The following is a 22,304-nucleotide window of genomic DNA, read 5'->3' as shown; positions in this document are numbered from 1 at the left end:
CACTGGTCCGTATACTCGGGTCTCTACGGGCCCTCCTCGTCTCTACCCGTACGCCGTCCAAGTTTACTAATAATTAAGTTTTTGGCGCAAATTACATGTTGTCGTCGCTCCGCCACCTTTCGAGTCCAGTGCCCAAGCAAAACATGATCATGATACATGTTTAGTTACTTGGTGACTGTTGTCTTGGTGTGGAGGAGTTCCTCTTGTGTAATTTCGGTCTCTCGGCTTGATTTACTGCATATTCCCACTTACTCATGCTGAAGCTTGGTGGGGGTAGCATTGGAGGCTCTCGCGGCGGTCAGTCTATCAGTTCATCTCGTCCATGCACCTATCCCATCAACAAGCGGCAAGAAAAACCAGACCCCCAGGTCCGTGATGTGTAAATGGATATATGATGGCATTTCTTCGGCCAAAGCTGTGAAGTAATGAATTCCATACCCCCACGTCATCATACGAGATTTCCACGGACACCCTAGGGTAGGTCGCCCAGGCCGAGCGCTGAAGAACTCGCTAGCTGGCCCGTCCTCAGCACCCAATCGCCTAGGGCAGCATCATGCAGCATCGACTGATTTGCGGTCCTGTTTATTATGCGCCTGCGCACGCTTGGAATTGAAATACAAGTTAGTACGGATAGAGCGAGCGGGAGCGACTGAGGCACATGGCTCAAGGCCGTGCACCGGCGCATCCGTGATGAATGCAGCTCTAGCTCCCGTCGAGGCAAATGCGACCTGATAATATCTCGTCACTAGTTTAACCTATGTATGAGGGCAACGCTCGAGCGCAGCCTGAATCGGGAAAGCAAGGCGACGCGCGCGCATGACGGACCCGGGCCGAGTTGGATTTTTTTTTCCTGTTTTGGGAGTGAGATTCCTGGTCAAAAGCTAAAGTTGCATGTGGTTCTCGTTTGGCGACGCCGACGTGTAAGTTTGCAAAGCTTCGGACGGGTACTTCATCGGCAACTGCATCACTGCCGCCAAACTGGGATATCGGCATCTTTTCAGCGAAGCAGGCCCCTTTTCCTGTTTCGCATGTATGCAGTCTGTACGGATAGGCCTGCCTAGGATTGTGCCTGCATATGTCAGAGACGCGCTCGCTGCACGGCGCAGTCACCGCAGACAGCATCCGGACGAACGCCCAAAAGGATAAATCTTCATCTAAGACAGGCAGACAGGCATGCAGATACGTAGACATTGGATATAGACCCTGCCTCACATCTCATCCATCTGACTTGAGTCTAGCTGCGGGCAGTCGCCTGTATTTAGAGGATATTGAAAAGGTCGCTAGTAATGATCAGCAGTGCTACAATAACCACTCGACACAGCAATGATACAGGCGATACTAGCTAGGATGACGATGGTCTAAGTTGGAGAGGACTAACATGACCAACTGGCCACTCGGCCAAGAGACGTCCCAGCCTAGACAAAGTTACTCCTAGTGCTCGCAGCCAACTGCCTAACGAATGATAGTCCAACCTTGGACGAGGTCAAGGACCAGCATCTGAGGCACACGGCACAGGCACAGGCAAAATGTTCAGCCTTGAGCTTGAGCCTTGAGCCTGGGGGGACGGACGCATAAGATGGGATTCGAGAAGCTAATCGGTCCACCCATGTCAATGCGAGCCTCTCGCGTTCTCGTCGTGCCTGGCTAGTTAGCGACAACCAGGGAAGGTGTGTGCCCAAGAAAGCACGCCGGCTGCTTTCCTGCATCTGCATCAAGCTGGCTGGCTGGCTGGCTGGCGCTTCGCTTCGTTTCTGCAGCCACGGCAAACTGCCGTTTTGCATTTCCCGGTCTACTTCACTAGCCTTGCACTTTTCCTGACCGTGCGCGGGCAGGGTGCTGCCCAAACAGGTGATGCATCTTGTACCAGCAAGATGGGAATAATATGTCACTGATTTGCTGATTTGCCAAACTTGGTCGGACAAACCCCTTTCCAGAAGCGCTCGCACTTCTTCCGGCACACGTGGCGTGTCATGCAACCTTTTTTAGACAATTGGAAAACAGGCACACATTCTACCCGTACCAATGGATAAACTCGCACTGAATTATCCGTGGTTCTCGTTAGTTGTTAGCGGCACCATTTTTATTCGAACAGCACGCCACGGGAATAAAAACAATACAAGGGCAAAGGCCACATGTCTCATAGGATCCATGATACAGTTGACAGATCACTCATAATAGAGCAATTAGGAATAGTTCCAAGGGCAAGACGAGCTAAGAGGCAGGGTTCTATATATATCTCAGATTGCGCATCCGTACCCGGATGTCATTCATCCTTTAACTAGAAGCAGTAGTACTACCAGTACCCCGTACTCGCTGGACTGACTTGTTGCTGCATTATTCGTGAGGCGGGTGAGAGTGGGCTCAAGCGTGTCATGGCCGCCCGTTGCAAGTTGCAAGAGAGAACGGGCTCCAACCCACAACCAACCAACCCCCCCTTGCCCTTGCTTGTCAGACAGAGCGATGCAGGGAAAATGCTGCGCCTTGCCGATCGTTGCTGCAATTGCGTCGGGGTGTGCTGGATGTGATGTAATGTAGCTTCCCCTCGTCCTTTGTTGTCCTGATAAGCTATAAGATGGCCCATCCCATCAGGGAGGGGAGGGCTCTGTGCCTTTTTTTTTCTTTTTTCTTTTTTCCGCGTGTCAAACTTGCGCAGGGGCTCGAGGATGCTACAGTGCCAAGGGCCAGTCACCAGGCGGTACCTGATATGGCAGGCGTGGACATGGACAAGCTAACCAGTCCCAACTCTGACAGGTGGACAACAGTCTACTCAAAAGGGTTATGTATACGGACATGCAAAGGTGGACTTGGCAAATCGTGACTGCGAGGCCTCTCCCGCCTCTTGGGTTGTCTAGACGTGATTTCCCTTGCACAGCTCTACGTAGTAGCTTGGCTCGCTGTATCTATGTAGCGAGGCGACGGAACAGATAAATAAACAAGTACGACCTTATCCCTAGAAATTATGTTTATGCGGCTCCTTGGCCGAACAAGTGCTTGCTTGGCCGAGGAACAAGTCAAAACCTAAACTTGTTCAAGAACCGGTCCACGCAGCCATGCGAAACAGGCTTTTGGGGCATCCGAATCCAAGTCGATATTATGATGGGCGAGCGAGGCAAGGCCCGTATTTGACTTGTCCCTGATTCGGTCGGTCGGAGTCCGTTTTTTTTTTCTCATGTCGTGCAGCATGGGATTCTTTGGCCGCCCGGCTTCCTCAGCTCCGATGGATATTTTCTTTGCTGCAAAATTACGATGGGGGGCAGCACATGGCCCGCGTGCAGCCGGTGCTGGAGTGAGTGGAGTGAGTTGACTTATGAATGGTGGCTCCAGGTCCGTTCCCCAGCTTGGCTTTCAAGCCACGTTTCCCCCCACTGGCATCATGCAGGAAGGAAAAGAGAAGAGGCAAGAGAAAAAAGAAGCCCGAGGAGGAGGAGGAGGAGGAGGAGGAGGAGGAGGAGGAGAAGAAAAAAAAAACGGGCTAGCCTTTTGTCGGTAGCGGATGTACTGTTCGAGTTTCCAAGGAGGCTGATTTGTTTGAGATGGAGATGTTGATTGTGGGTATGGCCAGGGAGAGACTCCGTGTAAACTGCGCCGCCTCTTGAAGCGGCGACAGGGTTGTCACTCACAAACCCGTTGACATGTTGTCGGTTAAAAAGGGCCCAAGTGGGAAGATGGAAAATAACAAGAACCATGGTTCGTTACTAGGATCGCCAACTAACTACATAGTTGGCTAATAATACGCCGCGCGCTCAGTTCTGTCCGAGGAGTGAGGAGCAAATGTGCCTCTCCATGTAGGGACCCAACTCACTGTACACAGCCCGGCTTCCTGGTGGGGGCTGATTGGCAAAACGTCTTCGGCCTCGGCCGGGGGGCGCAACGAGAGAGTGGGTTGTCGTTTGTTTGCTGTATCCATCCATGAATCCATGAATCCATGACCGTCGAGAAGACGAGCATACGACCAAGGCTTATTGGTTTTTCTGGTGCTCCTTTGCTGGGTTTTTAATCAAGGAGATTGGTCTGCGTAACCGTCATGTTGAGGTGCTGCGAGTAACCGCAATCAATCAACAGAGTAGCGGCCGCGAAAATCCTCTGCCAAGGGACCGGGGGAGCGGATGAGCACGCTCAACACAGAGGGCCTCATTGTCCACGGAACCGGCGGGTGGGTGCAGGGCAGGTGGGTGGGTGTAGAGGCAGGAAGGCAAAGGGAAAGGCGGAAGAGGTGGGTGGAGAGGAGCGGAACCGGCTGGTCGGCGGCGATCTGGTGATTCAGACATGTGTCTTCAGTCTTTGCACTTGACTGAGATTGTGGTAGGTGTTACTAGTAGTAGGCTGGTCAAGATGGTTGTCGCCGTTGCTACCCAATTGGTGGATGCAAGTCAATGGTTGAAACAGACAGCGACGACTGAACAAGTCGTCGAGTCGAGCTGAAGAAGACGCGAACCGGTTTCTAAAAAAAGAAAGACGTGGGAATACGCACGAGTGTTAGCATTAGAGTGCAAGTGTGCAGATGAAGCGCCAAAGATGATGGTGGCGTTGTCCTTGATGGTCGCTAATACCAGGACGGATAATAACTGCAAGGTAATTGCAGGGCCAAGGAGACGAGAAAGGTGAGCAAGGGGGGGAGAGGAACGCGGCACTCACTCCTCATTCACTCCAACACGTCCAGTGAAGGACGGCCGTTTCTGTTGGTGCACGGATGCATTGGGCTGAGAAGGCTGGCTGGCTGGATTGTGGCTGGTGGGTATTTCGCATGACGGAGCTTAAATAAATTCTCCTTTTTTTTCTCTCCTCGCCGTTTTCATTTTCTTTGTGCTTGATCATTATTAATAATTGCAAAATTGACTTTTGTACACAGCCATTGTAATGAGCTCATGTAAGTCGATGGCTCTGACTGTGTCGTCTGTGCAGATGACCAAAAGAGTTATTCGTATGTAATAAACTAGTGAGAATAAATATTTCGAATCATGGACATTTCTGCAGACTAGGTTTGCGAGTAATCAAGGTCAAAGAGACAATAATTTAATTAATTGCGCTGGGATGTGATAACAAAGGCCCAACTCATCAGTATTCGTCATTCGTTGGATGGTGTCTCGGGCGTCGTCGACAACAGCAAAGTTGCGCATCGCAATAATCTGCATACTGCCATTGGCCATTGGCCATTGGCCATGATGCCTGTCCGCGTCCTTTTTATTTATTCAGTTTTTTGTGCCTGGCTGAGCGCCACGGGGATATGCGTTGCACATCTCGACGCCACAATGTACCTGGGCAGGTGGCTTAGCCTACGTCCGTAACAAGTAAGGCACCTTGGTGGTTACCTGTTAGCGTACAAGTCAGTTACCAGGAGTACCTGTAAGTTTACTGGTCGGGGCACACAGAAAAGGACGGCGCCGCCCCCCTTGCACTTGCACTACGGCATCGGCAGTGTCTCGACTGTCTCCGTTCCGTCAGTAATTTCACTTGAAAGAAGACGGATATTGGTAGATGCAAATGGGCGCAATAGGGAATAAATATCACTTATTGCAATTTCCTTGCCTGCCAACTTTTGCAGCTTTTTGCTTGGTGGTCGCTGTCTGCCCGCGCGGTTCATCCAGCCACCTGCCAGTCCGCCCATCCTCCCATCCGCCCGCCACGCTGTGTCCGTCGGCAGTTTCCTTGGGAAAAAAAAAAAAAAAAAAAAAAAAACTACAGCGCTCACGCCCACGCCATGAAGACGGCAGCTACCACCAGCAGTAACTAGCCTAGTATGTACCTATCCCTACCAGTAAACCAGTACGAATAAAGGCTGCTGCCACACCCCTGGCACGCCCTCCCAGGCCACAGCCCCCTCTGCCCCCCTGTAGCCTGTAGCCACCCCATGCCCATCCAGGGCAAAAAGAGGCAAGGCCTTGGGCCCCTCCCGGTCTCCTCCCATCCCCTCCTTCCTCCTTGTCTGCCCAGTCAAAACGCACTACGGATCCGTAACTAGGACCATGGTCCCCCAGGTAAAGAGGCCTGTCTAGGTATCATCCATATCCCCTCCCCTTCCACACAGTCATTAAATTGGCATGGACAGAGCAGAACGGAGCAGAACAGAGCAGAACAGAGCAGACGCAAAGAGCACTGACAGCGCTCCTACCCAGGGCCCGCGCCGCTTAATTCCTCTTTCTTGCCCCCCCCCCCCTCCCTTCCTTGTAGCGGGTACTTTGACTTTGTCCCGTTGGACTCTGGGGAGCGAGCTCCAGGGCCCTCTCATCTCTCACCACACACCTCTCCCGGCCGTTCCTTGCTGCCTGCCTTGCTTCCTCCCGTCCTTCTGATTCGTACGGCTACATACATACTTGACCTCTTCCCATTCTTCTTTCTCGTGAGCCCGTCTTGGAATTCTTCCCTTCTTCCTTTTCCCCTTCGTCTGCAGCCTGTACGGTACCTACATACTTGGACTTGTCGCACCCCGTCCCTCCGGCCTCTGTCTGTGTTTGTTCCCGACCTCACACACTCACGCCACCCTCCTCCCCAGCAGGGACGCAGCAACAAAACAAAACGCACATACACACGGACGGACACAACAACACACACACACACACACCAGCCAGCACAAAGCACACACCACAACACACCTTGTCGCACACCTTCTCTCACTCACACCACTGCCGTTTGCCGTTTACCTGCCCTCTACCTACCTCCTACAGTACCTTGCTGCTCTGTTCTGCTCGCTCCTCGCTGGCTCGCCCGCGCTAATCTGTACCTACAATACATACGTCGTACTTCGTACTTCTGCCTCTTCCCTGCTCTCTCACCTCACACTATCCTCCACTCCATCTTCTCTCTCCTCCTTCTCTCCTCCTCCCCTCTTCCTCTCTCAACATCGGCCGGCCCTGTCTCGCCATATTACCCACGCGAGCCCCCTCGATCATCGAGCCTGGGCCTCGCCTCGCCTTGCATCACCTCTCTCCTGCTTCATGCTTCTTGCTCCCTCGCTCGCTTTCACTACCACCGTTTCTTTCGTTCACGCCAGCCCTCGCTCGCTTCGCTCTCTGGGATCCCGACACCCTCGGATTTGCTCTCGTCAACTCACCAATCTACTTTGCCTCCGCCGCCCATCTTCCATAATCCGCCTGTCGCTCTAGCTACGCTCACTTCTTGCTCTATACCCTCGCTCGTTAGCTCTTACTTATCAACGCTCATTGCGCTGACCCTCCTGTCGCCCAAGCACCCTCGACTTTCTCGACAACTGCCCGTCGACGCATACTCAACCTCGATACGACACCGTCTCCAATCCAGTCCGCTCATCGGTTTTGCTTAGCCAATACTCAGCCATCAATGTCAAGGTGACTTGACCCCAAGCCGCGATGGATCAGTCACAAAATCACCAGCTGCAAGGGCACTCTTCCCCATTGCCAGGACAGCCACAGCAAGACTCTCAGCTCGACCCTGCCGCCCAAAATGTTCTTGCCGAAGCTCGAAAGAACCTCCAGGTCCTCATCGACTCCGGCATCTCCAAGGATCTGCTGCATCAGTGGGTAGAAGACAGCCCTCCTTTGCAGCTCAACTTTCCTATCCAGTCCACCCTCGCCGCCAGCCAACAGTCAAACGTACTTCAGATCCCCCCTCAACCTCAGGGGCCGCCGCCCCCGCCGCCTTCGCGATCGCCCTCCGCCCTACCCTCCCACGGCTCCTTCTCCTCGAATGCCAGCGCATCCTCGCCCTCGACCGCCTCGTCAACACCGACACCTACCGGCGGACTTCATACCGAGATCAAGACCGAGCCCAGACAAGACACGGCTACCCCGACCTGGAACCCCGCCATGCATGCCTCTGCGACTCCTTACTTGGCCATTCCTGAGCAGGCCGATAGCACCGTCTTCTTGCCGCCGTCCTACCCCTACGCACATCGCACCAGGATGTCGGTTTCATCCACCAGCTCCGGCTCCTCTGGTCACGCCTCGCTCTGGTCCGTCAATTCGGCGCGCTCTTCCATGTCTTGGCAGTCCGGCATCAGCGCTCGATCCATGGGCCCCCCTCTAGCTTCAGCCAGTGGCGCACCCGTCATCAACGGCTCTCAAGTGACGCCCTCGAGTGGCAACAAGCAAAATGTCTACTGGTGCACCTCGTGTGAGACTAGCTTCAAGCGCAAGTACGACTGGAAGCGACACGAAGACGAGTTTCACGAGCGCTGGAGAAAATATCCTTGCCCAGAACCCGGATGCAACCGCAGCTTCTGGGGCTCCAACTCATTCAACCAACACCACAAACAGTGCCACGGATGCAAAACATGCCCCCACGCCGAAAAAGTCGTCAAGTTTCTGCGAAAACGCAAGTACTGGGCTTGTGGCTTTTGCTCCGCTCTTCACCCGGCCCGCGAACGCCATGTCGAGCATGTTGCACGCCATTTCGAGTCTGGTCTAGGCAAAAACGACTGGATGCACTCACGCGTCGTCTATGGCCTCCTTCACCAGCCGCTCATTCATACTGCCTGGGACACGTTGGTCGCGGAAAAGCACACTTCCTACGGAGGCAGACGACCACAATTTAGTTGGCACCCCAGCAAGACTGGCCGCGCCCAGGGCTTCCTTGAGAAGGAGAGCCCCGGCCAGCTGCAAGATTTGTTAGAGTTCTTCTCCGGTGATGAGGCAGAAGCGCAATGGATCGTCTCCGTCGCCTACGACCTGGCAGATGTTGTCATGACCAATAGCGGCAACGTCCAGTCGCCCAGTCCTTCCCCCTCTCAGCAAGCAGCCGCCTCTCAACAACAGCCGTTTCCGCAAGACAACTCCATGGGCCAGATGCGACCGCCCTCCATGCTTCCGTCCAGCACAACTCCTGACCCGAGTCAAGCTGCTTTCGGCTCTTCTCAGTTCCGGACACCCAGCATGTTCCCCCCCGCTCAGCAATTCCAGGTTCCTCGCCAGTCCCCAGACTCGTCCTCAAATTCGCCTCTTGCCATGTCACCTCCAGTGTTGGCGTCGCAAGCGAACAACTATGACAAGCGCGAACTCCCCCCTCCACCGCCATTTCCACAGGCAAACGGTGACGCCATGATGGACTTTGAGTACTCTCCCGCCCCGGGTGGCGGCTTTGGAGACTGGGCAACCATGACCAACTCGATGCTCGCAAGCACACCATCACAATCAGGACAAAGTACTGCACCGCAAGCTGGTGGTGGTGATTGGGGCATGATGGGCTACTTTCCCGATCCTCGCGTCACCTCTGCCTGAGCCCCCCAACACCTTTGATAAATATCTTCGTTTATACTTGTTTCATCATATACACACGTTCGGCGATCACGCCATCTTCCTTTGTCACGAACTCGCCAACATGCCGGCGAAAGGAATCGCACCTTGCATTTTTCAGCTCTTCACTATACTCACCACGGGAGCGCGTCGCCCCTACCTGCTCTGATGATTTTACCGACGTCGACGTCTAGACAGACACTTGCTTTTACACTGCACGCATTTGGTGCCTTTTTTTTATACAACATGTACAGATAATGACTAATATCCGCTGCGCTTTTGGGAGAAAATAAGCCGGTATAGGATGTTTTCTTTAGGGGTTACTTGGATCTGACAAAAGTGCATGGCTTCCCTTTCTTTATACAGGGCCTTTCTTTGCTCGGGGTTTCTTTTGGATTTGGTCCTTTCTCATTTAAGCTTTTTCTGCATTGGCTTTTTCTTTGGCTTTTTGGCTATTGGTTGAACATAGGTGCCTTTTGGTTGTACATTAGTCTAGGTAGATAGCTTGCTCATTGTCGAACAAGTCTCTTGAAACACCTAATTATACTTTGTGTGGCCTGATGGTTAGCTTCCTCATGGGTGTGTCGCATGATAAAGCCTTGGGTGACGTGATGAGTCTCAAGCGTCTCTGCATAGCAACCAATACTGGCCCCAGCACGGAAAGCGTCCGCATGCTACCGCAACACCAAGTTGTACAAAGCGGCGGGGTATCTTGATTGTTATATTATCTTTCATTGACTGTAAACAACTTGTGGGCCTCATTTTTGTCTTGTATTGAGTGTCCCTGCTCTGATACAAATACGTTGTTGGCCGGTTGCTCCGAGGCACAGCTTGTTTGTTGGGCAATGCTGACGTATTCCTCTTGTTCTCGAAAGCCCCCCTGTTGTGGCCAGAGGTAACGCAACACTTGCATTTACGGTTTTACGAAATGCGAATAAGGTCATGGGACGGCTCTGTACAGCATACAAAAGCCATGCTCGAGGCTGGACAATATCCTTTCCGAGTTTGTCGGACACGGCGCTTAAGCTGGTGCGAGGGCAACTTGGTCGAGTATATATACCTGAGCCATCTGCTCTAAACTTGAGAATGTTGTTCTTGAGGGCATGAAAACCGGATCGCGAGAATCTTCAGCACACCTGGATCGGTTCGCGGCATGCGCATCTTGGTCACGAACGACAGCCAACGACGACAGTTTAACAAACGGAAACCCCAAAAAAAAGGGCGAGCACGCTAAGTAGAAGAGGAGAAAATGAACAGAGAACAAAAAAGAATGGCATATTATCATTACACGTGGGACGGCACCATGTACCAGCCGAACTGCCCTAGCTGGATGCGTGATCCGCCGGAGGCCTACGTCCCGGGCCTTCATCCCCCGACATCCGGGTACCCGCCGGGCACGATGCCGCGCCGCGGGCCCGCAGTCGTCGAAAGGACGGCACAGGAATACACGTACACGGATTACCGGGGCTCACACACCACGCAGGAGACGCACACTTACTTAAATGGAAGAGGAGTTGGCAGAACCTTTGGGACTTGTCACCAGCCGCCGCCGCGCGTGCGTTCCCAGAGCTCGCACCCCGCCCCCTCGCGACATCCCGAGCGGGAGCGGCAGTCTTCCTCGTGCAGAGGACAAGAGTACATAGCCACCGAGACGCAACATGAACGACCGGACGACGGGTACCGGCGCCCGCGCGCCTCACACGAGGGGCCACCTCCGCGGCCGCAGCCACGTCCTCCTCCAAATGCATACGAGCGCCACCGGCCGTCGCGGGAGCAGGAGCACCGGGGGCGTCCGGAGGGCTCCTCGCGTTACAGGGAGGCGCCACGCGCCCGCTCCCAGTCCAGGGCGCACGGCGGCAGCGGGTCTCGTCGAAGCGAGGAACCGCCCGAGCAGTCGTCGCACCGGCAGCGGCGGTCTTCGCCGTCGGCCCGTGCGCCTCCCGGCCCCAACCGCGACCCCCGAAGATCAGGGCGCCTCCCGGCCCCAACCGCGACCCCCGAAGATCAGGGCACGGCGTCAGGCATGTGCCGGCCGACGACGAAAGGGATGACCGGCGCGGGCGCGGGTCTCGTGATCGGCCGTCGCGCGGACGCGAGGATCGGTACGAGTACTCGCCAGACCGGGGGGGGTGGAGGCCGCCGACGGCCGCTCGCCCGCCGAGTCCGCCTCCGCCCGCGCCCACCCCACCGCCTGCAGTGAGCCGAAAAGAGCTGAGAGCGGAGGAGCGGCGGGCGGAGGCGGGCGTGAGTACATGAGCGGCGAGGACCGGCCCGGCAAGCTCGGTGGGAGGAGTGTAGTGTGCCGGAGGGATGGCCAGACAGCAGGCGAGAGCCACTGCTCGCGAGAGGACGGCAAGCGGCGATAGGAAACACGACGAGGTTCATTTTTGCCTGTGCGAGTTGGAGCTTCGTTCCCGGTCCATAATGCGGCAGACTTGTGCGTGTTTTGCTCGCGGAGAACACGCAAGGGAAATCAATCGTCATGCGCTGAACAGCCGGCGAGCTGGTCTTGGAGGGTTGGACGGACATTGCGGAGCTGGTAAATGCTGCGCTTATTGGAGCGTGTTGCTGAGAATGTGACAAGTCTGCATGGGGAGTTGATGAAGGTTGCGCTTCTTTTGTTTTGACACGAAATTGTCTAGTGTCTTTTGACAGTTTTGTTAGCTTCTGCTGTTTTGCGCGCCCAAGGCTATCGTGGGTCATGCATTTCTTCATCAAATGATGGCAGGAGTAAACAATGAACTGCAATGGTAGCTAGTATTGATGCTATTAATATACTTGATTTGTTTTTTTATTTACATGCTTAGTTCTTGAGGAATACAGAAAGCAGCTTGGCGTAGTTGGGAGTGCCGAGGCCGGTGACGGGGTCCCAGCCCGGAACGGCGGAGAAGCCGTTGTTGCCGCACTCGCTGGGGGCGCCGTCGCCGTTGGGACCGCCGAGGTGCTGGTCTCCGGAGGTGATGTCGTTGAACATGCCGGGATTCTGGTAGAGGGTGGGGTTGAGGAAGCCGAGGGGGCCCTGCTTGCCGGCCTTGATGCGCTCGTTGATGATGCGGTTGATGAGGGCGGCGAAGATGGGGGCGGACTGGGAGGTGCCGCCGCTGGTGCCCTCGCGGCCGTTGACGACGACGACGCCGTACAGGCCGTTGGCGGAGACGTCGGGGTAGCCGCGGCCGGCGCGGTTGTAGATGCCGCCGTTGTTGGGGATGGTGCCGTCGGTGGTGTTGTACGACTTGTAGCCGGGGTCGTGCTGGGAGAAGTAACTGGAGAGAAGGTGAGGTTAGTCAAGTCTTGAGCGTAGTAGAAGCGAAGTGAGAAGCGTGACTTGCGTGGCGAGCGCAGCCTTCTGGTAGTCGGGAGCGGCGTTGACGTTGCTGAAACCACCACCGGACGAGAAGCGGTCCATGACGGCCGTCTCGGCATCGCCGGGGCTGGATCCGGCGGGGAGCTGAGTGGCGCCGACCGAGGTGATGTACGGGCAACCGCCGAGAACACCGGGAACGAAGACGTCCTGGTTGCTGCCAAGGCACTCGCGCTCACGGCTGGCAACGCCAGAGTCTCCGGAGGAGATCAGGACAGAGACACCCTGAAGACCGAGCTTCATCCACTCGTTGCATTGGCGCTGTTGGACAGTGACGGGTTAGTCGGCTTTTCGATGCTGTTGTAATCAGGGACAGACATGAACTGACCTTGACGTAGCTGGCGCTAAAGTCGGCCTCGTCGACACCGTACGAGATGGAGATGACGTTGGTGGACTTGTACTTGCCGCACTCGCCGCTGTCGTTGCAGTAGGAGCCGTCGAGGGCCTCGAGGAGAGGGTCGAAGAAGCTGAGGGCGTCGTCGGGGACGCCGACCTCGTAGTTGACTGTGCCCTGGGGGTAGATGATGGGGACGGCCATCTCGTAGTCGAGGTCGGCCTCGCCGCTGTCCTGGGTACCGGACTGCTGGTTGACGGGCGCGTTCTTGGGCGCGGTGCCGCGCGGGACGTAGCTGGCGTACTTTGCGTAGAAGGAGTTGAGGTCCGACTGGATGTACTGCTCGCCGGCCTCCTCGTAGATGCCGAGGTCGTTGGAGGCGTCCTTGAGGGTGCCCTGGCTGAAGTTGTACATGGAGCGCAGGCAGGTCGGCGTGATCTTGGTCGGGCAGGTCGACGCGCTGACGGCGAGGGTCTGGTCGAGCGGCCAGAAGGGCACGCTGGGCAGCTTGCGCTGGATCTTGTCCTGGGCGCCGAGGGCGACGGCGGGCTGGACAAAGTCGACGTGGTCGGCGACGGAGCTGGGCAGCTTGTACGTGTCGGTGCCGATGTAGGTGCCCTTGCGGGTAGGGTGGCTGTACTGGCTGTACTTGGCGTCGAGCAGAGTCTCGAGCTTGCCAGTGGTGGTCTCAAAGGTGAGCCAGCCCTTGTTCTGGCTGAGCTTGATGCCGTCGGCGGGGATGCCGCTGGCCACCAGCCAAGACTTGACGGTATCGACCGTCTCGGTCTCGGGAGCAAAGGTGGAAACGACCTGGTCCTCGGTGTAGTGCTTGCCGTAGTCGGCCGAGTTGGGGTCGGAGCTGGGAGGCAGGTCAGTCACGGTTATTCAGACGAGTTCAAGGGGGTACACTGCACTTACACCTTCAGCAGCAGGTCCATGGCATTGTCCAGGTTGCGCTGCTTGAGAGCGATACGGACAGGCACGCGAGTGTTGGAGTCGGCGGCAGCGCCCTTGGTGTAGCCAACGTGAGTGGCATCTCTCGACTCATGAACCACCATCTTGGAGGCCGGGGCAGCCAGGGCCGCCGTGGCAAGCGCAATGACGCTGAGCTTCATGACTGGTGATTTGAAAGAGGCTGTTGGGGAGTAGATTGAAGATGCTTGGTGTGCTTGGCCAACTACACAAAACCAGGCGATGGCAGCCACCTTTTATATCTATCTGCTCTTGGCACGGATATAAATCTCGAGGTCCGTCGCTTGGCAGACAGACTCTCTACCATCCTTCCCCCGCTTCAACGCGGAGAACAATTCCGCTCGTATCCTATCTCGATTATAAATGAGTCTATAGAAATAGAACTGCCTGGTCAGCCTACCTTCTCGAATCATGTTAGCCCTGCTGTCATTGTTACGGTGCTAATGTCGCCGGAGATTTAGTCCGTGAGGAGTATCTGCCCGTTTAGGAAGTCGGAATCTATGGTTGTATCGAGAGGAATCATGAGCTGGTTATCGACGAGCACGTGCCGGTGCGAGCAGTCGGCCGTGCGCCTCCAAGTCACACGGCGTCGCCAATTCGTCAGATCCAACGCGCGCTACTTGAATTAGCAGTATAATCGAAACCACAAATATCGAATTCCTGCTCATGAAAGCTGCTTGGGAAATGAGACCGAAATCTGGTGGCGGCTGCCAAGTGTTCAAGTCTAAATTTAAGCAATCGACGATCGCCAAGCTGTCATTGTGTGGCCGAGACAATGGCCTGGCAGGGCGAGCTAGAGACAAGAGACATGCCCAATGCAAGCAAACTCCAACAAGCAAAATAGACAGCGAGCCACTCGGCGAGACGCTATCTCGCCAAGTCGGGGCCAGAGGATCAGCAGCCGAGGCGACCTAGCCTTCAAAGTTGCCTATTTAGGAAGGCAACTTGCCAGTCTATGGGCTGAAGATTGGGTGCATCCAGGAATAGCAAGTTAGCAAAGGCACAATGCTGCAGAAACCCCACTGAATATTACATGTTAGGGTGTCTTGACGTTGCATCGGCGTGCCGTCTTTGCCAGAGGCTCACGGCCTGCCTATAACCTGAAAATAGATGCTAGCTGAATAGATACCTTCCATGAGGTCGCCAACCGTCGCTTTGGGTCGGCAATTCTCTCTCGACGTCAAAGCTCCTGCTTACGCCGTTGTAGTTTAATGTAATCTCTTGCTATGAATGAAAATGGTAGACGATTTCCTGTTCACGTATTGCGTGCACTCCGGCAAAACTATAATAAATGCCACAAGTTAGAATGGCTACAGGGTAGCTTCAAAATGTGTGAGCGCACCGAGTAGTCTCTGTATCTATTTACAAAGTGCAGACAACTCTCTTGCTGACAAACAAGGTTCTAGTATTTTCTTCGTATAAAATGCTTTTGCTAAATAGCAGGAATAACTGTAGATGCTTTCCCAATACGCCATCTCCTGTTATGAGTAATACGTCAAACCATGACAAAAAAGAAACCCGTCCAGTGTTCGCTCATGGCGTGTACCCATATACCCCGCGAATAGAACAAAAGAAACCAAGAAAAATAACGACTAGAGAGCTTTGATTGGGCTTCGCGAGTACTTGACTGGGCTCCTAGCCCGCTCGCCCTTGCTCGGGCTCCTGCGCCCGCTTGGTGTGTAATGTGGCAGCATCAACGGTGTCGCTCGTGGGAGGGAGCTGTCGGTATCAGATCCATCTTCCAGTAAAGCGTGTCGCTTCATCCGTGGCGTCTGAACGGGCATCCACATGACACCAGAGTCGTCGCCCATGCCGTTAGCACTCTTCACTGGCTCCCGGTTATACGGCGCTGCGTGGCCGCCATTGGAACCGCGACCGAGAACCAGATTGTTTCCGAACACGCACAGGATGATGACGGCGAAGAAGAACCCCTAGTCATGTCAGTATGTTTGAGCTTTGAAGAGACGCGGCAACAATACTCACCCATGCCTTGAAATTCATCGCTTCTGAGAATTCGTTGATAATCTCGGCGATTTGCTTCGCCGTAACCTTGACTCGCATAATCGACTCTGGGTTCTGTACCATGCAGTCGTACCACTTGTCGCACTGAGACTGAAAGAAGGGCCTATCATTGGTCTCGCAACCATTGTCCTTCCAGTGTTTTGTGCACTCTGCAATTGAGCTCAGGATTTCTAGGCGAGCGCCCTCGTTCGCGTTCCGAATGTCAGAACGAATCGTCGACACAATGGACCACCCGACACCAATCACGGTTGTGGCCACTAGCATGTTGATGAAGAGCTGAATCCACCGATGCAGATTTTCAGGTGCATTAGGATGTTCGTCGAGCATGTGAAAGATGGAGCCTAAAAATCCGCGCTGCTGCCGCCTGCCTTGGCCCTTTTGCGCTCTGCCTTCGGACCAGACAGACGCATCCGTTTCGCCTTCCGACTCATCGTTATCCTGATAGCGCACAACGCTGCTTACGTCGCGGTCGAGGTTGTGTCGCTTCCGCTTCCGCGGAAGGGCTGCGCGTGACGAGTCTCGGCTGTTCCTAATCTCGCCCTTGCCCGAGGTGTGTTTCTTTTCGCGCAGATATCGGCCGTAACGTGCCGATTTGCTGACCTTGGTTGGAGTAATGACGCCTCCCATAAACACGTCGCCCATGTGGTCCACGTCCGGAGTGTCGTTCGGCATATCGGACGCTTCTGTGGGGGCTGGGCTATCTTCTGCCCCGGAGGCTTCAGAGAGAACTGTTTCTTCGAGCGGTCTTCGCGGCGTCGTGAAAGCTGGGTTACGGAAGGGAGGTGCGGCACTTTTAGGCGGAATATGAGGTGCGAAACGGGTCACCGACGGCGGCTGTGGTTTGGCTGAGGAAGGGACGCTTGCAAATGGATTTGGACGCCCATTTCCTTTAGAAGGGGATGAGAAGCCACCTGGACATTGTTAGCAGAGCTCGGTCGACTGACTGCTGCAAGCAGGCGTCGCCAACTGCCGCGAGGGGCCGGCCAGGTCACGTACTGAAGCCCGTGTTTCGTTGTGCGACTTGCGTAAAGGGACTGGAAGGGTCGCAGGGCGCAATGCCACTGTATTCCCATTCCATGTGCCCCTCGCCGCTGCGATGATTCATGATGGCTGATTGACGAGGATGGCTTTGGGTCGCTGCTAGTGCTGGAGTGATAAACGGCCACCGTTGAGAAAACGCGGCGGCGATGGAAGTACTTTCGCCTTTATTTTCCCAAGCAACCACATGTGGCAAGTAAACAAATGCTTCCAGAAGCTAGCGGAGGTATGTGGCTTGTGAAGCTTGTAGCTGTGGCTGACGCTGTGGCGTTTGATTAGGTCAGCTTTTTTTTCCAAGGCGCTTGCTCCTTGTTAGAGCAGCCGCCTCGCGCCCATTGTTAGCCATAATCTCGAACCCATCATCGACCTAGGCTGCGCATTGAATCAACAACGCGTTGTTGATATCTTGATCAGGGAGCCGTCTTTTAATATTTCAATACCCATCTTCCTTCCTTCCAACAAGTTAGGCGACGGCTGGCATCATGTCGGAAAACGGCTCGCTTGCGGGCTCGCCTGCAGCGATAGACCCTCCCGTTAACGATGGGCAGGAGAAGGAATTCGAAGAGGAGGTTGCAGCTGCGGAGTCTGACAGGGACTCCGACATGCTGTCCGAAATCGACGAAGATCAGTTTGAAGACTACGATCCTGAGACGGCCAACATTGAAGACCGACCCGTTGACATTGATGAAGATGTTGCTCGAACGCTCAAGGTATCGAAACGAAAACGAATAGAAGGACAGCCCAAGAAGCCTCGAGAAGGTCGACGTGAAAAGAAGAGACGCGACCGTGACACCGATGTCGCAATGGAGGATGCATCTGATGGGGACCAGGAGCGCAAGCCTCGACGCCGAAGAGCTGCGGCCGAGGGCGACCGGGCTTCTGGGGCAGCTCGAACTAAGCAGACGTCGCCGGCGGCAGAAGATGATGAAAATCTCTCGCCAGAAGAGCGGCGAAAGCGTGCCATTGACAGGGCACTTGATGCGGCCATCAAGAAGGGCGGGTCATCATCTACGAGACGACGGAAGAAGGATGAAATCGTATGTGAAATTTGGACTGCGAACCTGATAATTTATGCCTAACTTGGGAAAAATAGGACCTGGAAGACGAAATCGACGAACAGTTGGCCGATCTGAAAGTGCAGATGGAGAAGGCCTGTTTGGCTGACAACGAGGCCCGACGCGTCGGGCAGCCGGCGCTGCACAAGCTCAAGCTTCTGCCGCAGGTGAACGCAATTCTGAACCGAAACAACGTTCAACACGCAGTGTTGGACCCCGATACCAACTTTTTGCTGCATGTCAAGTACTTTTTGGAACCTCTGAGCGACGGCTCTCTGCCAGCGTACAACATCCAGCGCGATCTGTTCACGGCGCTTACCAAGCTCAACATCGAGAAGGAGACGCTGCGCAGCAGTGGGATTGGAAAGATTGTTCTATTTTACACCAAGAGCAAAAAGCCAGAGGCGAGCATCAAGAGGATGGCAGAGAGGCTGCTGGGCGAATGGAGCCGCCCTATTTTGAAGAGGACGGATGATTACAAGAAGCGCCATGTCGAAACGCGCGAATTTGACTACCAGTATGTTTTTCTTGCACCTTTTCCCTTGCCGCGAGAGGAACCTGACCGGGACATGCCCTACCATTTTCCGAGTTGTTTTGGACTGTATTTACTAACACGACCTTTTTAGTGCGGCCAAACTACAGCAGCGCCAAAAGGCTGGCTCACAGTTCAGTCTCACACAGCGGCCGGCGCAGTCGGCTGCCGAAGTTGAGAAGGAGAGGCTGCTGGCGCCTTCGCGGGCGAACAACGAAGCACGCATGGCCAGCCTGCCGTCTAGCTATACCATTGCGCCAATGAGCACCTTTGATGGCAACCGGGCCAATGATCACCGACCTCTGGGTGCGAGCGGCATGGAAGCATTCCGCAAGATGACACAGAAGAGCAAGAAGCGGGCATAGAGGACAATATGGGTTGGGACATATGGCCTTGTCTCTTGGTATTGCGCGAGGATGCCGAGCCGTGAGCTCGTCTCTAATGGTTGCTTGTGCTATATGGAGATGGTATGTATTTTAGGAATTACGGCGTCAGGAATGGATAAACTGAGTAAACCTTGTGAAATCTTGCTGCTATGAGAAGATGATGCTATGCCGTGTATGCGAATGCCGTTCGCCGTAGGTAATTGTAGCTCGGTGTTGGAGATGGGCTACATGCAGAGAATCTGGATGTCTTAGATTTTGGTTACATTGTGGTTGGCATGTGGGTGGGTGTTGTCGGGGTGCGCCTATGTGCATACTGTACCTCTGATCTACCAAGGTACAGCACTAATAAAGTATCGGACTTGGCCATGATCAGCTGAAAAGTCAAGGTATGTTGAGTTGGCAGATTCTTTGAAGCTCTTCAATTGTCTGACCCCTGATAAGTGACATAAAGTTGTCGGTACTTGGTAGATTAAGTTAGTAGGTAGTTTCTCAGTAGCTCGGCCACGGACATCCAGCCTGCGGTGACGCTTGCTGCGGACGGTTTCGATTTCTTTTCTTGCATTTATTTTTCTGGCCATTAGCATTCTGGAATGAGTTTGTATGAACAACCAAACAACTGACTGAAAACTTAGTTGAAGCTGTGAAATGGTGTATTGGCTTTTTGGTCAAAGCCATGCGGTCTGACTGGCGAGACAATGGCTTTCGCATACGTCATGACACGACTCATTTCCGCGCTCCACTAAGCTGGGTGCTGCAACCACTGTAACCTTGGTGGACGCGCAGGGCCTTCCTTGGACCAACCTACCTGGCATCAGGCTTTTATTACTATTATTATAGTTAGTAGTAGGGTAAGAGGGTTATCATTGCATCGGTCAATCATTGTCAAGATTTAACTGCCCCCGCCCTATCCCTCGCCGTAGCTCCGCTACGCTGTATGAAGGTACCTGCTACCTGCCTTTGATTGATGAGGGGAATTCTGAGGTACAACTGTAGCCGATCTGTTTCTCGACCTCGTCCTTTTGTTTTTTTTTGCCGTGTGCATCATCCTTCCGCCAGCCACAATCCGTGCCTATTTGCTGCTCTTTGTTTCTACTTTTCCCTTTCGGATAAGCCAAGCTTGAAGAAGTCAAGCATCAATATACGTGCAGTCGTCATCATTCGACACCAAAACCCATCCAATAGGTAAGTGCGTGGGAACCAAACATACCTGCACCCCCCGCTTGCCATGCTGGAACAGCCCGCGCCGCCTCCCGGCTGCTGCATACACTGCATCGCTCTGAGAAGCACCAGGCTCTGCCGTTGGCCCGTTGCTGCGGCCTGCCTGCATGCATGCATGGAATACTTCCAGCCTTTCGGCCCCCCGATGCGCGCAGCGCTGGCACTCCTTCTGCCATGCAAGAGATGCTGTTAGCGGGCATGTTGGGTCTGCATGCGTCACTCACTCACTGCAGGGCCACAACAAGCCAGCACCGCACCGCTGTCCCACAGACTGCCCAAGGCCGTAGTGATTGAGGCAGCAGCTGTCGAAAAAAAATAAAATAAAAGGCAAAAGCAAAGACGACTCTTTCACTCCTTGGTCAGGCATCACGTTGGGCTGTGCCAATTACCTACATATCTACCCAGTCCCTTATCAACGCGGGCCATGGATAAGAAACGTGTGGTGGCACGAGCATCTGACACATGGTTTTGCCTAATCGGCTGACCCAAATCTATTGCGACAGACCAGACACAAACCTATTTCTTTCGCATCCTTCACTTCGCGCCCACGCAAGGCGAACGTTTCGATTTTTGATCGCCTTGAATACAGTACGCGATTCTGCCCATTCCCGATCTGCCCGACCGACCGCGACCGAGTTCCTTTGTTCGGTATTCAGTTTACAAAGTAACCCCCCGAATGAGCCTTGTCCAGCCGCCACGCCTCAAGACCAGCCGGAGGCCGCCACTTAGATCTTTGCGATTGACCTTGTTCCATCGAAACACGACTGCGAATCACTCAGAACAACGTAATTCTACGGCGTGAGAGCTGTGCGACGACAAGATGAATGGCAACGAGGCTCTACCAGAAGCCAACCCGACACTGGCGTCCGGCGGCGTGTCCAATGGCGACAGCGTTGCTTCCAAGAAGCGCAAGAAGGACGGACTAGCACCGATTATAACGCACAGCCCTGAGCCAGTAGACAAGACCGGGTAGGTTCATTTCTCATCTTTCTATTGTTTTTTTTGCTATTATTTTCCACTCTGTGCCTTGTTCCTCGGTCGCTCCACGCCCTGCGCCAAGCGGCTGCAGCATGGAGCACGGCGCACAAAGAGCATGCTTCACTTGGAGATTTTGGACGGAGCGCCGAATCACCATGAACGCAAAGCTGGTCATGCCTCCCAACAGCTGAGACCTGACTGTCTCGGGCGACGACAAGCGGCAGTCAGGAGGCGAAGGCAAATATGGAATGGAGATGGCGCGCGAAGCCGAGCCATGTTGCGAGGTGGCAGAACGAACGAGTGACATGATCTATGGGACATGCAGGTTACAATCTGCCAAGCAGACGACTTGCCGTGCGCCTGATGAATGAAAGAGGCGCGGTTGTGTCCCGTGGGACCATGGGCGCGGTCGATCTGGTCCGGAAAACACGTGGGCGAGATCTCCGAGAACAGGGGAGGCAGACGGCGGGGAATTTATCCATGGTCACTGGTGAATCAGGTACAAGAAAGATGCAAACGAGAGACTTGTGAGAAGGGGTCCTTTTTTTCGAGGCTCGTGTCGGGCGGGATGCTTGCGATGCAGTCAGTGATCAAGCCATCATCGATCAAGGTGAATCACAAGGGGCTACCCATGTCTACAGGGTTGATGGGGCTATGCTCAGGATAGCTGCTTCTTTTTTTTGGGCTGCTTGCTGATGGACTTGCGGGCGGCAGTGGAAGCTGATTCCTGCACTGTCGTGGAACCTGGACACTGTTCTTTTTCTTGGACACGGCACCTTTGTCTCTCTGGTGAGCGCGTCCTTTTTTTAGCGGCATCGCCATTGGGTCTGGGTCCGGGTTGGCCTTGACTTGCGCTAGCACTGGCCTACCACCCAACTCAAAGACTGAAGACGGGCTCTCCAAGGAAGGACGCTGATTATGCTACGGCTACGTCAAGCTCTGCATCGAGCTCGTCTGTCGGCAACCTTGCTCGCTGCCACCACAAGCTCTTCATCGCAACACCCATCATCTTATGAGCGTCTTGTCGTCTTTTTCAAAACAAAAGACCTCATCACCACACCACAGCACACCACAGCACACCACACCGCACACCAACCCAGGCACCTACGTCCAGGCTTTTAGTACCTTACCTACTTGCCTGGTAGGTACCTGAGGTAATAAGGTCCTTGCGCTCGTCAGCCCCGCGAACTGCTCCAGCCCGCACC

General features: G+C 54.5%; 6 protein-coding genes across 6 annotated transcripts in view; 4 read left to right on the top strand and 2 right to left on the bottom strand.

The window, feature by feature from the left end:
* Positions 1-7,322: 7,322 nt before the first annotated feature.
* On the top strand, positions 7,323-9,188 carry ISF_08015 (Zinc finger, C2H2-like protein; the record flags this gene model as incomplete). The annotated part of the gene is made up of 1 exon (XM_018851618.1): positions 7,323-9,188. One exon carries the CDS (start codon positions 7,323-7,325, stop codon positions 9,186-9,188), a length of 1,866 nt encoding a protein of 621 aa, XP_018701104.1.
* Positions 9,189-10,473: 1,285 nt separating this feature from the next.
* Positions 10,474-11,403, top strand: ISF_08014 (hypothetical protein; the record flags this gene model as incomplete). Its single annotated transcript, XM_018851617.1, has 1 exon — positions 10,474-11,403. One exon carries the CDS (start codon positions 10,474-10,476, stop codon positions 11,401-11,403), a length of 930 nt encoding a protein of 309 aa, XP_018701103.1.
* A 603-nt stretch (positions 11,404-12,006) lies between these two features.
* On the bottom strand, positions 12,007-14,013 carry ISF_08013 (Peptidase S8/S53, subtilisin/kexin/sedolisin; the record flags this gene model as incomplete). The annotated part of the gene is made up of 4 exons (XM_018851616.1): positions 12,007-12,453; positions 12,529-12,825; positions 12,893-13,757; positions 13,817-14,013. The coding sequence occupies 4 exons, from the start codon at positions 14,011-14,013 to the stop codon at positions 12,007-12,009; spliced, it is 1,806 nt and encodes a 601-aa protein (XP_018701102.1).
* Positions 14,014-15,462: 1,449 nt separating this feature from the next.
* On the bottom strand, positions 15,463-16,997 carry ISF_08012 (Nucleus export protein Brr6; the record flags this gene model as incomplete). Its single annotated transcript, XM_018851615.1, has 3 exons — positions 15,463-15,801; positions 15,854-16,803; positions 16,889-16,997. 3 exons carry the CDS (start codon positions 16,995-16,997, stop codon positions 15,463-15,465), a joined length of 1,398 nt encoding a protein of 465 aa, XP_018701101.1.
* A 415-nt stretch (positions 16,998-17,412) lies between these two features.
* Positions 17,413-18,882, top strand: ISF_08011 (transcription factor IWS1; the record flags this gene model as incomplete). The annotated part of the gene is made up of 3 exons (XM_018851614.1): positions 17,413-17,967; positions 18,024-18,502; positions 18,612-18,882. 3 exons carry the CDS (start codon positions 17,413-17,415, stop codon positions 18,880-18,882), a joined length of 1,305 nt encoding a protein of 434 aa, XP_018701100.1.
* Positions 18,883-20,941: 2,059 nt separating this feature from the next.
* ISF_08010 (Protein kinase-like domain protein) overlaps positions 20,942-22,304 on the top strand; it is a gene marked incomplete at both ends in the record, with an annotated part of 3,728 nt that continues 2,365 nt past the window's right edge. The window contains one exon of the mRNA XM_018851613.1: positions 20,942-21,090. Within this exon, the coding sequence (XP_018701099.1) occupies positions 20,942-21,090 (149 nt within the window). The remainder of the gene's footprint in view (positions 21,091-22,304) is intronic.

Source organism: Cordyceps fumosorosea (genome assembly GCF_001636725.1).
Source record: "Cordyceps fumosorosea ARSEF 2679 chromosome Unknown scaffold_26, whole genome shotgun sequence".
In the NCBI taxonomy this organism is placed as follows: Eukaryota; Fungi; Ascomycota; class Sordariomycetes; order Hypocreales; family Cordycipitaceae; genus Cordyceps; species Cordyceps fumosorosea.
This window is presented reverse-complemented; position numbering and strand designations above follow the sequence as displayed.